We start from the raw sequence: 15157 nt of genomic DNA, 5'->3' as shown, positions 1-15157 counted from the left end.
TTGGCAAGATGGTACATTTTCCTCCCCCTTCTGTTCATAAACTGGAGGGGAACCAAACTGCCGCAGTTCAGCATGGGTCTGCTTGCCATAAATCACTTTGAAGGGAGAACTGCACAGCTGGTCCCTTGCCTTCGGTTCGCCGCTGGGCAGTCAAGAGTCTTTAGACGCAACACTTTGGTTATAAGCCCCAGGCTTAAAACATCTCTTCTGAGACTGAAAGCAGACGGGGATCACGTCTGTCTTAATTTTGTCCGTACGGCACCTAACAAGCTTATGGTGCTCAGTAAATCTGTGTTATATTGCTAGTTCGGGAGTCAGTTCATATAGGTCACATTGTAAGCGAGAACCTGTTCTCCGTAGATTTTAACTGGTTTGATATAGGTTTCAATGGTTCCCACTGCAAAACCTTGCGACGTTCAAGAGCCTTGTCTCGTGAATGTGAGGAAGGTGCTGGCTAGCTGCGAGCAGAGCTCCTCAGCAGGGACAGCTGCTATGATACAGCAGCCTTGTGGGGTTGTTTCTGGGCTTCTCATGAGACGTAGGTGAGCAAGAAAGAGACGTGCAGCCCTAGATCTACGTTTCAGGATATTGGGACGCTGGAACTGAAAGCTGATCAATGCACCCAAGGCAACGTCCCCGTTTGTCAGTCTCAGGAATCCATAATGCAAACGATCTAAGTACCTGCAGCTACACAACGTAAGTCAGGAAATCTAAACTCCATTATGAAGGTAGCTTAGCGCGAGTGAATAAATCTGGAAACTGTTGCAAGAAACATCCCCCCCCGTCATGGGCTGGTTAAGGAACAGCAGCGGTGGTGGCAGGGGATGTTAAACACACCAGAAGAAAATGCTAGTAGAGCCAAGGGAAACACAGAGAAAGCATGCAAAACGCAGGGTAACAAAACCAGATGCTGCGCAGACTACTTCGGCTCCTGCAGCGATACTGGTCATTAGAGCAGGTGCTAAAAACTTGAAGAGGCCAGAGTGTGAAAGAGAAGGGGGAAAAAGAGAAAAATCTTCTGAGTTACCTGGATCTCTTTCAGGTCTTTGTCGCACAGGTTCTGGAGAGGATCGATAAAGTTCTGTTTGACTTCAATATCCAGCGAGTCTTTCACTTCAGCCAATCGTTTCATAGCTTCACCAGCATCAAGAAGTGCATCACCTTCACGTGAGAGAAGAGAGGAAAAAGAGAGAGGGTGATAGAGAAAAAAAGAGCCAGGCAGTTAAAGCCGGAGTCTGTGGCAGCTGCATGCAGAGCCGCTCTGCTGAAACACTCAGCATGCACAAGCCCCAGTCATGTGTCAGACACCCACAAGTTCTCATTGGGATCAACTGGAGTAGCATGGCAGGCAGGGAGCATGAGTGGTTAGAGCAGGTGGTGTGGAATTGGGACTCCTAGCTTCCATTTCCAGTTCTGAGACAGATTATGTGATCTCTGGCAACTCATTTCACTTTTCTGTGCCCCATGTTCCTCACCTGAAGGAGTGTCTATAGAAAATGGTTGGAACTCTCTGATGCAAGGTGCTACAGAAAGGGAAAATGCTATAGTGGACCCAGTTAAGTCTTAGGATTAATCTCAGGGCATTTTGATCCATTTTTTAAATAAAACTTCCCTGGATGTTGGCAGCAACCCAAGCTATTTTATAGGATCTTTAATTGTGGGTGTAAATTGAACCTAACAGTAATAGATCTGAGTTAACTATCTAAGCATGAATGAAAAAATGAAGAAAAATATGTTTGCACAAAACCCTTCTATTTTCAGTTTTTCCTATGGCCCTTCCCCTGCCAGGGTGTCTAAAGTCTGACAGCTAATAACGTAAGATGAACAGAAATGCTTCTGTGATTTATTTTTTTAAATTCCAATGGAAACAATGATGAATTAATAAAGTATCTCCTGCAGCGTTTGCAACCCAAGCATTTCAGCACTGGGCTGGGGCAAGAGCATGTGAAAGTGAAATTTACAATAAACAAAGTGAATCTATTTTCACTGCTCCAGTGAAAACAAAAACTGTGCAAAAAGTCAATTTTTAAAAAGTTCTTTCAGTGTTAATAACCCGAGATACCACAACACAGGGAAGGCTGCGTTATTAAAACATACAGTTTTAAGCCTGATGGTGTTCCTATAAAGGAGAGGCTGTTTAAGGTAGCCATGTTTTGTAGGGTCCTCTTAAAACTTACTTCCCCCTATTACTTTTCAGATCCTGCATTGCAGCAATGTCTCCTCCAGCCAAGGAGAAAGCTAGCCAGGGAATCACTCATCCAAAAAACCTAACTGTTTAATCTCCCAGATCAGGGAACGTTCCGCCCCACATTATGATGTGATCACACAGCTGTAAGCTGTCCCGAATCCAGCCACATGGGAAAGCTGCATGTTTTGGTGGATTAATACTGCTGTCATCAAATGGCTTCATTTCTCCACTCCCACATCCCCACAAGTCACACGTGGTTTGCTTCATGGGAATGAGGCAGTGCCACACGGGAAGATTTTTGGCTGTGGTCCCCTCAGAGTCCAGTTCCAGTTCAAATTGCATGATGAGGCTCTTGATCTCTTCCCTTGCTACTTTCCATGTCAAATTTGCTCAGTTTGAGTCGGAAGGTGGTTTCTCCTAGATGCAGGGTTCTCCCAGAGGTTTTAAAAACCAAAGGTGGTTTAGCAGATGAGGCAGTTGCCTGGGACTTCGAAGTTCTGGGTTCTAGTCCCTGCTCTGCCAGGCTCCCTGCCTGACCCTGGGCAAGTCAGTTAAATGCTCTGTGCCCCTCTTGTAAAATGGGGATAGTGTTTGTAGGGGTGTGGAGAGGATTGTGACTGAACGCAAGACACTCATTGCAACGGTGGGAGCTGCAGAAGTGGCTACATTGAGTTACATCAGTACTATTAATAAGGATTCTATGCTCATTTCTGACACATCCAGCGTACCTGGGAGCCCTAGAAATACAAACTTGGTCTGATCCTGCAAGGCGCTGAGCACTTCCCATGAGGTGTTGGGAGCAGAGGGTGCTCAACTCCGTGCAAGGTCAGGGCCGAACCTCAGATCATCCATAGAACTGTCGGCTGCGACTCCAGCTCACTTTTCTGTAGATGCAGCCACTCCACCAGCACTGACCAAGGGCTTGTTTGGGTCACTAGAGGCAGTGGCTAGGACTTGAAAAGACACTTGAAAAGCAGATTAAAGTAGCAGAAAGATGGCTGGGGGCAGGGTTAAGGGTCCAGCCAGGCATATCAGGAGCTCAGTTTGCATACACCACTTCTTTAAGAGGAGCTTTTGCCAAGCCCTAATCCCACTCCCGACCCCAGTGAAATGTCATTTCCCTATCTGCATATTAGGAAAGGTCGGTTTCCTTTTTTCCCTCCACTTGACTCACGCGAACAGGTCAGTGATTTACAGTAAGATGTAAGGAAAGCCAGGAACAGGAATTTACGTCCTATCACCCCCCTTAGGGGCTGGCTGGCCCAAGGGAACACGTCAGGGAGCACTCACCGAAATTGGATTCGTCGCCCAGCTCCTTTCCATACCGGATCATGCTCTCCCCCAGGAGCCCTTCCGACTGTGGATAGCCGGGGTTTTTCACCTGCCCGCGGATCTTCGACATGGTGTTGAGCATCGTTAGCTTGGCTCTGGAAGCTGGCACAAAGAGACAGCCCCATCTGTGTTTGCAATTAGTGGACTTGCCAGCAAGCAGTGACTGTTTGCCAGCTTTTTTTTTTTTTTTTTAAGTTACTCCACTGGCCAAGAAAGCTTATTGTCTTAGCCTCCCAGAAATATCACTGGCTCTAAAGAATGGCCCCTGCCAAGACAGCACGCAGAAAATAGTTCAGAGCTCGCCAGCAAGGTCTAAAGAGAAGTTCACCAGCCCTCCTGCCGTTCTAGTTAAACCCTAGTGTGCTGGAGTCAATGAGACTGACTGGACCCTAGCAGGAAGGCAGTCAGGCTCCAGGAATGACCGTGACATACTCGCCTCCCACCTCACAGGAGACAACTCCATTCCTAAACACCTCTGAGCCAGTAGCCCGTCTGCTGCATCTCAAACCCGAAGGACACGGGTGACTATTTGTCAGTCAGTCAATCTGATGTTCTGGGCTCAGAGAAAATGCCACAAGGACGTAGGCTTCTGTTGAATGAGTGGAGGGTGGACGGGGCATAACTGACAAGCACCGGCTGTAACAGTCCAGAGATGATCAAAATTTAAACTCGGGTTCACACGGGCCCCAAAGCCTGAATGAGCTCAGGGAAGGGGAGGACATGGCTGTCACAAAAGCCAGGTCAGCATATTTCCAGTAGAGGGCAGCAATGCTTGTAACCCAGTAGCCCGCTGGGAAGGGGCCACCCCAAAGCCAACTAGGCTGGCGTTTCTGAGCTTTCCCCACTCTCTGCATGAAACGGCCTCTCTCCCCTCGTGCAATGGGAGGAGCACTTGCAGGATGCTGGCAGAGCAGGGCTGGCTGTGGGCGCTTACCTGGGTTGGGTTGCAGGTATTCGGTAGTTCTGGTTAATACTTCTGTGACCGCCTTGCTGGTAACGTCCACTTTCTGCAGGGAGAAGATGATCCAACAGCAGTGTAATCCAATCAGTATCCACCTCGGAAACGCGCGGAGAGGCACACAGGGCCATCTGTTACCCTACTCACCTTTTCCATTTCTTTGAAGTCATCATCAAGCTTGGTCCCTTCAGCTCCACCAACCTTCTCGCTGACCAGCTGTAGAGACACAGTGAACAAGGGAGAGACATGTCAGTCACACTAGGAGCAATTCCGTTGCAGCTCTGACTGTGCTCTTCCACTCCAGAATGACGCAGACCCCAAAAGCACCCGACCTGACAAGGTTTAGGGTGTTGTAACCCTTATGGGTCTGATCCTGCACCCTTTATACGCACTGAACCTCAGTGGCAGGTAGTGGCCCGAGTCCCTTACAGCTGCCTGATGCTAAACACCACAAAGAGATGTGGTTCCTTGAAGCTGCGAACGCTGGTGGTTAGAGTCAGTGCTTCCATGAGAATCTCTCATGGGTTTCTTTTCTTTTCTTTTTTTTGGTTGCGCTCGTATGCAAAGTGACAGCTTTCGAACACTCCCTGAAAGTCGGAACTGATTGGCTGCAATGTTCCTGGGAGTGGTCACGACCCCATTGATTTTGGGGAACACGCAGAACCCCCACCATCCGGTTAGCTGAGCCACAGCTTCAAGCCCCAATGGTCTTTAGATTAAGGGACTGGTTGGTGGCATCTGTTAACACCTTCCAGTTAATACCTCTAATTCATCTCTGCCCCTTCGCCCAACAGAATGTAACCTGTCAACAATGCAAATACCTTGCGTCTCCCTGACAGAAGAGACACAATCAGGGTGGGGGAAGGAAGTAATGGGGCACAGGATTCTGGAGCCAAGGGAAGAGAAGCACAAACTCCTAGCATACGTGTGCAGAGTTCCTGGCACGGTGGGAGAATGAGGGGCACACAGAGCCCCTGAAAGGAAGGCGAGGGTAGCACTGAGCCCCTGCAACAGAAGGGAGCTCGTGGGGTTAGAATGGAGGGATGCACGGAGCACCTTGTGTGTGCAAGGAGGTTGGCCTAAATGAACAGCGTTGCCATCCCTAGCAATGCTGCTTCAAGGTTCCATTACAGGGTGCAGGACAGAACCTTCTAATATGCCAGCGGCATCTTCAAATGCGCCTTTAAACTTTCCCGTGTGGCTGCAGTTTTGGTCATTCAGATCACCGGACAAACCGCATTTTCCTAGCCTTGGAGAAGCCACAATGCAGCTTCCAAAATTACAACAATCAACTGTTTCAAGTCAGCTGTTAGGGAAGGGCGGGTGCAAGATTTAATCAAGGTTTGTTTAAATATTAAGCAGGATACAATGCTGCTTCCACCTCACTTTGGAACATCAGGATTCCTGATTACAGCAAAGAGGAACCTCAGCAGCAAACGGACCATAAGGAGAAGTACAGAAGGATTCTCTCCTGGTGGTTAGGTCTAGGCTGCGGTTTATCCCTTCTCATGTTGTTTAGATGCCAAACCTGTAGGACATTTCAGGTTGCACCTGCAAAGCAGGTGACATACAGAAAAGAGCTACAGCTGTGCAGTCGCTTGCACAGCCTAGGACAGAGTATTATTTTGTGACAGTGAAATGTGTGCTAATGGTCACCGAACAGTCAATAAAATTCCAGTCCCGCTATATTAAGCGGCACAGTATGGTAACAGGAGGTTGCATAACAGAAAAAAATATAGAGTAGGCCTTTGATGGCCTCCGACAGGTTTCGCTTTAATAAATATTTAGAGCCGTGTAAGCACACAAGGCCCTGTACAAACACAGATGCTCCTTGGGGCAGGATCCGCTGAGATGCACAGTACACAAAGAAATATTAAAATATAAAGGGTCACGGGTGATCGGAGATTTCTGAGCAAAAACAAAACAAAAGAGTTTTCAAAGGACCGGCAAACAAAGGGGAGAGGGTGAGAAATTGTGCTCGTGCCTCTTTTTGTGCACGTTTCTAACTTAAAGGGGGTCTGGAAGGTCTGCGGTTTTTTAGAAACTTCTTTTTTGCATTTCTTATGTAAAAAAAGAAGAAAAAAGCAAGTCTCCTCGAGCTCACCAGTAAAGTAGGAAGGCAACGCCATTAGAAGCGAAGCCTGATTGAGAGGGAAGTGGTTTTGATTCAGATAATAAAAATAAGCAGCTTTTAAAATGAACACCCATGTAAAACGTAAACACTGGGGGAAGGTGGAGGGTACAGGATCTTAGTCCTCCTTCTGTGCTCCTCAATGCAGGGCACTGGGAGTGCTCCCAATCCATGTCATAGATCTCCAGTGAGTCCTCATGCGAAATAAGGGGAAGACCAGACCTTGCATGCATATTTTTCTAGACCTTCTTTACACATTAGAAAGCAGAGAAAAAAAGTATACAACCCCGTTAACCTCCCTTTGAGGCGCCAGGAGTGGCAGTTCTGTAAAGGGCTACGTTCACTGAGGGGTCCACCATTTGTCAGATTTGCAATTAAAATGAAAAACCTTCTGCATTCAGGTTAGAAAGGGCCCGTGCTTGTGTTCTGTTCTTTCACTTCCTCAGAGGGGAAAAAATAATCCCCCATGAAGGTTTCCCTTGCATATTTTTGCCTTAGAAGACACAAATAATATTATGTGCTTCTATCGGTCTTTCATTCAAGACTCTCAAAGAGTTCTTAACAAGCTGCACAGCCCTGTTTTGAGGCAGGTATTATCCCCATCTTACAGGTGGGAAACTGAGGCACAGAGCCATACATAAATTACTAAAGACTTCACAGCAAATCAGAATAACTGGGCATAGAACAGAGGCCTCTTGATAGAGCCCTTCTCTAATCCCTAGTCCACAATCCCTTGCCACACTAATTGGGGGATTCACCAACAAGCACTGCTGTAGGAAGTTTAAAAAAAACAAAAACGAAACCAACCCCCGTTTCTAAGCAAAGGACACCAAGATCTGTAGGAAGCTACAGCAAAACCTAAGTCCCTTTATCAAGGTGTCTGCAGAGCCCATGCCAAGGTGGATGAAAGGGTGAGGTGTTTGAGTAAAAGAGAAAGCTCCCATTTGCTTGTCCAGACTAGGGTGATCAGATGCCCTGATTTTATAGGGGCAGTCCCAATATTTGGGGCTTTGTCTTATACAGGCGCCTATTCTCCCACCCCACCCCCCTGCCACACACACACTCCCTGATCTGATTTTTCACACTTGCTATCTGTTCACCTTAGTCCAGACAGAAAGACCTTGCAAAAAGTGTATTAAATCCATCAAAAATAACAGTCTTCCCTGCAGTCCAAACAGAAGGAACGTTTTCCTCCCAATGCCATTCTGATTGTATGAGCCGGTGGCAGTGGAAAACACTGAGCAGACAATACACATTGCCTAAGTGGCAAAGGGAGTCAAGTGATTTCTTTATTCAGTGGTTCTCAAACTATGGGACAGGCCTCCCAAGGGAGGCCCAGGAATGTGTCAAGGGAGGCAGGAGCTGTGATTTGTTTGTCTGTTTTGTTTTTTGTTAAGAGCTCTGGCTGTCAGCCCCAGCTGGCTGGGGCTCCTGCAGAAGGGCCATGCACACCCATGAGGTGGAGACAAAGGGGAGAGCCGGAGCCCGGGCTGGGGCTCTCCTCCTCTCCACCCCTAATCCTGGGGCTCTCCTCCTCTCCACCTCTAATCCCTCACCGGCAGACAGTGGGGCTCTAGCTGTCAGCCCCGGGGCGGCAGAAGCAGCGCAGAAGTAGGTGGCAATGGGGAGCTAAGTCTGCTGTGAAAAGTGATCTTGGCGAATATCACTTTTCACATTGCCACCCTTACTTCTGAGCTGTGCTGGCATGGTGCCGCCTTCAGAGCTGGGCACCCAGCCAGCAGCTGCTGCTGCTCTCCGCTCTGCCTTCAGACACAAAAAAGGGGGCCCGATCAAATAATTTTGAGAACCACTGCTTTAGATGGTTTAGCAGTGCTAGGCTCCAGAGGGAATTGTGCCCTGGGATGCTTAGCAAAAAGAGGAGGAATGATTGTAACGGGGAGGGGGGGAGGGAGGGGAAGGGACCTTCAGAGTTCCAAAGAACCCCCAGACCTCAGAACCAGGGCTAGCAGGAAGGAGAAGGGAAACTGGATACTGCACAGTTCAAATGGTTCTTAGTATCAGCTTGCAGGGGAATAGATCAGGAACCTGGGTACTAAAGGTTTGTGATCAGAGGACAACCAGGATCAACAACAGCAAAGCACTAGAAGCAGGAGATGCATCTCCTTCTTTCCTTGATATTTACAATTTTGGAAGCGTCATCAGGCCATTCATAGCTGCAGAGGGCGGCACAGATCTCTCCGGGGGAGAAATGCTTCGAGAGCAAACAGCACCTCTGTACCAAAAGGATACAGTGCTGATCAGCAGCAGCAAGATAAATCCTTACAAGGCAAAAAAAATACAACAGTTCAGTGAAGCTGACAAACGAGAGAGGCCTGCACTTGGGCCTGGCTTCAGTAAGTGGAAGCGAGGTTCTTTTTTGAGGAAGGGAAGCTGTGGTTCGGAAGAAGGCTGCAGACACTAGGCAGACAAGAGCTGTTTTATTTAACCCACAGACATTCCAAATACTGCGGGAGTGGCTCATGCTTCTGCTGTCCAGTCCACCCAGCATGACTCTCAACTGGAAATGACACTTGTCAGGTGAGATTCCTGTGTACCTGTAAATCATGTTGGTCCAGATCACGAAGGGAAATCTCACCAGACTGTCCAGCCTCTGTTCTGAGCAATTGTCATCTAATGCAATCAAACTTTTCCCTATTTACTTTGCTTCCACTCTCACAGAGAAAAGCCAAAAATAGTTAGTGAAGATGATGGAAGCAACATGCCTGGGATATTGACAGAACATACACCTAGGAAGGGGCTCTGACCAAGCCCATCATGCTCCAAACAGAGCCAAGTCATTTACCTGAAAAACATTCTACCTGCCCCCAACCCAGATTGGGGTGTCTCCATGGAGATGTCCTCCCCGATCTACTTGCTGGCAGCAAACAAATGGAGCTTGTCTTTTTGCGGCCTTTTGAGGGGGGCTTTTTGCACGACCACAGCTCAGAACCCCAGCACACACTTCCACAGGGCAACTACTGAACTAGGAAAATAGACGAAGACATTCCTTACTAGCGAGACTAAAGGTTTCTCTCCAAAGCAGGGAAAACAAGAATCTCTGCCTTCCATTTCCCCACCACAATGGGCAACCTAGGATGGGTCTCTGGACTGGCAGAACCAAGATGCACATTTCCAGCAGCCAGGCTGCCTTTCCTGCGCCTCTCACACTCGCCAAATCAGAACGGATAAGACAATTGTCCTGCAATCATTACAGCCAAACAGCCCTCATACGAAACCCGTAACACTGCCCATGCAGGCTGCACCTGTACAATTAGAAACCCCTCCTTTATTATTAGTTACTGCACTTGAGACGGGTGTGACTAGCTCTATGCAGTTCCATTCCCGAGTCTCCTCCCTACCCATCCACCCACTCAGACCTTCTGCCCAAGCAGCTGCAATAGTCCCAGTGAGGGAAGCTCCTATTGTGTTCAGGAAGGCACTGCATGCCATATAAAATACACCGCTCACCACAGTGATTCTGGATGTTTTAAAAACCTCCAAGAGCACAGAGTTTTCCTCACTCACAGATTAAATGAATTCTCCTTTTAACATTCAAGGAATCCTGCTGGTGTACCTGCTGGGTGGGAAGAATGAGACAGAGGCTGCCTCCCTGATGACTCTAATTAAACTGGGAGGCTTCCTTAAGGGAGGGATGAGGGAACATACTGTAAAGAGCTACTCCTTGCCAAGGAAGGAAACAAGTCAGGCTGCATGCTGAGAAGCGAGCCACTAATTCCCGTCCCCCCAAATCGAGCTGTGATAGACTTAAGAAGAAAACCAGCTTCTGAAAATACAACAGCCTTAACTCAGAGTCTAACTTGAAACCAAATTTATAAGCACCACATTGCCTTTCCAGCCAGACTACCTGGAGGGACTCTGCAAAGTCTAGCAAGGAGAAGGTTTCTCCCACCTCGGAAGCGACAGGGAGAAGGGGAGCACAATCTTGGCCAGAGTTTTATCTCTTTGCTTGTGAGGAAGACAGAGAAAAGTATCCACACATAATCCCTTTGCACTCTGGTTTCACTTAGCTGAACTGCAAGGGTGGTGGTCACTGATGCTTGGAGGCATCTACATCAGATCAACCGATGTCTGATACGGAACAGACGACAGCAATCGCTGCTGAGAAAGAGAAGTCAAAGATGGAACAGGGAACTGCTGAGTCTCTTAAGATACTGACCAAAGATGTAGTGCATGTTGGCTCCTGTCTATCCTCTATGACAGTGGTTCTCAACCTATTTACTGTTGTGGGCCGCACCTGGGCCTCAGGTTGAGAACCACAGTGTGCCCCCCGACTCCGCCCCACAGACCCCTATGCCCAGCACCTCCCGCCCAGAGACCCCTCCACGAAGTGGAGCCCTGGGTGGGGGGCCCAGCAGCAGGGACCTCAGACCCTGCTGTGCAGGGCCCAGCAGCAACCCCTCCACAAAGTGGGGCTGGGTGTCAGGGCAGCAGCCCGGACCCCGACCCCGTGGCAGGCTGGCAGCCCCGACGCCGACCCCGCCACATGGAGCCAGCTGGGCCAGCAGCCCCTGACCTTGCCACGTGGGGCTGGCCCATGACCCTGACCCCACCATGCCCTGCCCGGCAGCCCGGACCCCGTGGCGCTGAACAGTCAGGCAGCCGGTAACCCGGACCTGCGCAGCCCACAGCCATGTGCTAATTGAGCCACGTGCGGCCCACGGGTTGAGAACCGCTGCTCTATGCACTATGGGAGAGAGGCCAAATGAAATGCAGTACCCAAGACTTTAGGCTTTCGCTGATGCAAAGAGATCTAGCTGTCCCAAAGGGATCCCTCGAGGGCTGGCTGAACAGAAGCCTTACACTCGGGTCACATTTTCTGCCCTTCCTATTTTCTTCATATAATTTTGAAATGGAACAACGACAGCAAAAGAAGAGGTCATAGACTGAGATTCTGAGCAGCAGAGAGAAGCCAACAGAGGTCGGAAGGTCCAGAAATGGCCCATTCTTTGTCAGTTGCTGGGACCTGCTGGACACCATCATGAGGCAGGTGAACCCTTCGGTCTGGGAAGAGGTTGATTCAAGGGAGCAGACGCAGAATAAGCAGCATTGCTCAGGTCAGCAGACGGGAAAGAGGAGTGAGCAGGACTGTAAAATTCACACTCATTGGTTGCTTTTCTTTACCCCATCCCAGCAGGGCTGGAAGATCTACTCAAATACGCCCCTGCTCCCAGGTCCCTGAAGCAAGTGCTGTAATATTAGAGAGAGCAAGGTCAAGGCAGGGCAGGAACACAAAGCCAAACTCCTCATCCCCCGCCCAGCCTTCTTGTAGCAGCAGAGGTGGAATGTTTTTTACAGCAAGTATTGACACAAGGTGATAAAGTTGCACGCCCTGATGGGTGATTTGTAACACCCCGTCTAGCTCCTCCAGCTCCCCACCACCAGAGAGGGGGATGAGCACCACTGTTCAAAACCCGTTTTCACCCCTGGCCCCTAGGAATCAGAGACGGAAGAGACTCGTTCGGTCACATCTAGTCCATCCCCTGCCGGTGATGGGCTGTTCCTGACAGTACGTTTCCTATAGCTTTGTCCAGCCTTCTTTTAAACACACCAAGTCATGGGTCTTCCACTACTTTCCTTATGGAGCAGGGTGGGAATCAGAACAGTCAAGGTCTTCTCCTGCCATTTAAAAAGAACGGAAGGGCTGTGCGTGGGGCAGATGTTCGGAAGTGGCCAGTCTACATCTTACACTGATTACTGCAATAGGGAGTAAGTCAAAGGAGTAAGAAGGGAGTGGATATGCAGGTGTGGGGTTAAAGAATCATGGGAACCTCTCCAAATATATTTACGTGAGGTAAGATTTTAAAGAGTTCAGATCACACACAACCCACCACTCACTCACCAACCAGTTTATGCCCCTGCTAGTCACGTGGAGGGCAACCAACTTGTAAGAGAAAGGATCATAAGGGAGACACTTGGTACACTGTGCTGGGTACAGCCGATAATTACCAACTGGAGGAATGAGGAAGCTCGTTAACGCTATAAAGCAGATGACGACACTTTGTCCTGCCCACTGGTGCCATGACAGTTTCTAGAAACAAAAACAACGTTTTGAAACATACACACACCCTCCAAAATTCCCTGGATTATATTGAGTTCATGTCTCTGCTGCACCTGCTGTGCTCTCATTATCACCCAATCACACTGCAGTGACTAGAAAGGTGTGTTAGGACACGTTCCACAGCCTGGCACGTGTGTTCTCCCAAGACACGCTCAAATACAGCCAGCAGCAGCAAACGTTACAAGAGATCATAGAACCACTAGTTTGTGAGGGGCTATAGTCACCCCTCAGACAGCAACTGGATTTTTCTTACTGGACTAGGTCATTAGTACAAGCATCCAAGTACTGGCTGCCACCAGAGCAGGGGTCGGCAACCTTGCAGAAGTGCTGTGTCGAGTCTTCATTTAGTCACTCTGATTTAAGGTTTCGCCTGCCAGTCATACATTTTAACGTTTTTAGAAGGTCTCTTTCTATAAGTCTATAATTCAACAATAATTTAGTTATATATGTAAAGTAAGTAAGGTTTTAAAAATGTTTAAGAAGCTTCATTTAAAATTAAATTAAAATGCAGAGCCCCCCGGACCGGTGGCCAGGACCCGGGCAGTGTGAGTGCCACTGAAAATCAGCTCACGTGCCGCCTTTGACATGCGTGCCATGGGTTGCCTACCCTTGCACCAGAGGAAGGATGCTGGAGCAGACGGACTAAAGACTTACAAACGGTTGCTTGAGTGTGATTTTTTATATTAAGTCACTGGCCAAAATTTTCAAAACTGCTTAGTGATTTTGGGGGTGTCCGTTTCTGGTACCCAACTTGAGACATTGTAAAGGGGCCAGTCTCACAAAGGGCTGTGCATCTGCTATCTGAAATTAGAGGCCTTTAGACGAGTAAGGTTTTTTGGGTGCCTAACTTGAGACACCCAAAAAAACCACTAGTCAGTTCTGAAATTTAGGCCATTCTGATCGGCCTGCTACCGTACACTTTTTCCATGTAGTTTTATATATTTGATTCTTCTGAGGTTTGCTCCTTTTAAACTATTAATGGCAGTGATTTCACACTTTTCTAATTGAAAATTAACTTACGATGTTGTGGGCCATCACTCTGCCGTCCCGCCCTCCCCACCCCCCTCAGAAAGCCCCCTCCAAGAATTATTTCTTTTGCATTCTTTTGCTGGGACAAACACATGCAACCACTGAATTCAAAACAATGTCCTCACTATAATGGACACGTATCCTTCTGGATCCTGGCATATCAAAGCCTTCCTGGTGCCTACAGCAGCCTTCTGTGAATACTGATTCCCAACAGGAAAGTTAAACAAACAAAAAAAAAAATAGCCCCACACCACCACCCCTAACTTGCTCTCGCCCAATAGAAAGGGAGGAAGTGCAGTGGGAAAAGCCAGCCCACAAGGTGCTACAATGTTTTGAGTCCAAGATCAATATGCTTAGAACAACAGGAAACCCCAGTAGAGAGAGACACAGCAAGTGGTTAAGAAAAGAAATTCTCCTCTAACACACACGCTTTTCTGTAGGCTGTTCATATGAATGTTCAAGAAAGCCACTCTTACTAGCTTAGTTCAGCAGGGGAAAACTCGTTAGAACTAAGCATAATTCAGGTCATCTTCAGTTTCGAGTTTCACTGATCCAAGTAACAATTTACTCTGGTGCTTCGAGTAGATTTGGAGTAATGGGCACTGTCATTCACAACCACAATCTTAATGTGCCCTTTATTATGGTATTGGACAGCTGGAGCATTGGTGCTCACCCCACAGGGTTACCAACTGACCTTGCAGTGCATTATATTTCTATTGCACGCTCTGACCTCACTTCAGAAGGAAGGGAACAATGAAGAGGAATTGAGGAGATAGATAATAGTGCTAGAAAATCTAGCCTGATCTTCCCACAGCGTATTTGTAGCTTATTCATTACATCATTCCTGTTACTATCTTATTTAACCTGCCATTGAGTATCTATGGACCCTGCAACTTCACCATTTACCTTGGTTGTCTATTCCACTGCCAAACTGCTCATATTAGGAATTCTGCCCTATCATCTAGCCTCAACTTTTCCTTCCTCAGCTTCATGCAATTGCTTTTTACACTGCTTTCATCTGAGAGTGGGAATAATTCCATTCATTTATATCTGAGCACTGGTAACATTCTTGTGCAAACTCACGTGGAGACTAATATCAGTACCTTTGGACAAATGCGTTATGGAACCATGTCTAGAAATAATAAAAATAATACTCTAGTCCACACACTGCCTTCGCATTTCAAACATATCTGTGGCAGTTCTTAATGCCCCTCCTAAAGCTGGTTCCCCAGAACCGGTGCTCTGGTTTATAAAGAGAGGAGCAGCAAACCAGACATCAAGGAAGGGGTTCGTCAATGGATGTTAAAGTGACAGAAGAAATGTCTTAAAGAGGGAAAGACTGGGTCCTGGTCTACACCTAAAAATAAGATTGACTTAGCTACAACGTTGTGGAAAATTCTGCATCCTCTGCAATGTAGTTAGGTTGACCTAACCCCCCCC

General features: G+C 47.9%; 1 protein-coding gene across 3 annotated transcripts in view; it reads right to left on the bottom strand.

The window, feature by feature from the left end:
- SH3GL1 (SH3 domain containing GRB2 like 1, endophilin A2) overlaps positions 1-15157 on the bottom strand; it is a 42151-nt gene that overhangs the window by 8762 nt on the left and 18232 nt on the right. For all 3 annotated transcript variants that reach the window (XM_039515731.1, XM_039515733.1, XM_039515732.1), the window contains exons 2-5: positions 4626-4694; positions 4455-4527; positions 3479-3622; positions 1028-1161 (exon numbers count right to left, since the gene is read on the bottom strand). In XM_039515731.1, the coding sequence (XP_039371665.1) occupies positions 1028-1161; positions 3479-3622; positions 4455-4527; positions 4626-4694 (420 nt within the window). The remainder of the gene's footprint in view (positions 1-1027; positions 1162-3478; positions 3623-4454; positions 4528-4625; positions 4695-15157) is intronic.

Source organism: Mauremys reevesii, linkage group 26, assembly GCF_016161935.1.
Source record: "Mauremys reevesii isolate NIE-2019 linkage group 26, ASM1616193v1, whole genome shotgun sequence".
Classification (NCBI taxonomy): domain Eukaryota; kingdom Metazoa; phylum Chordata; order Testudines; family Geoemydidae; genus Mauremys; species Mauremys reevesii.
The sequence above is the reverse complement of the archived record's forward strand: the minus strand, read 5'-3'. Positions and strand labels throughout refer to the sequence as shown.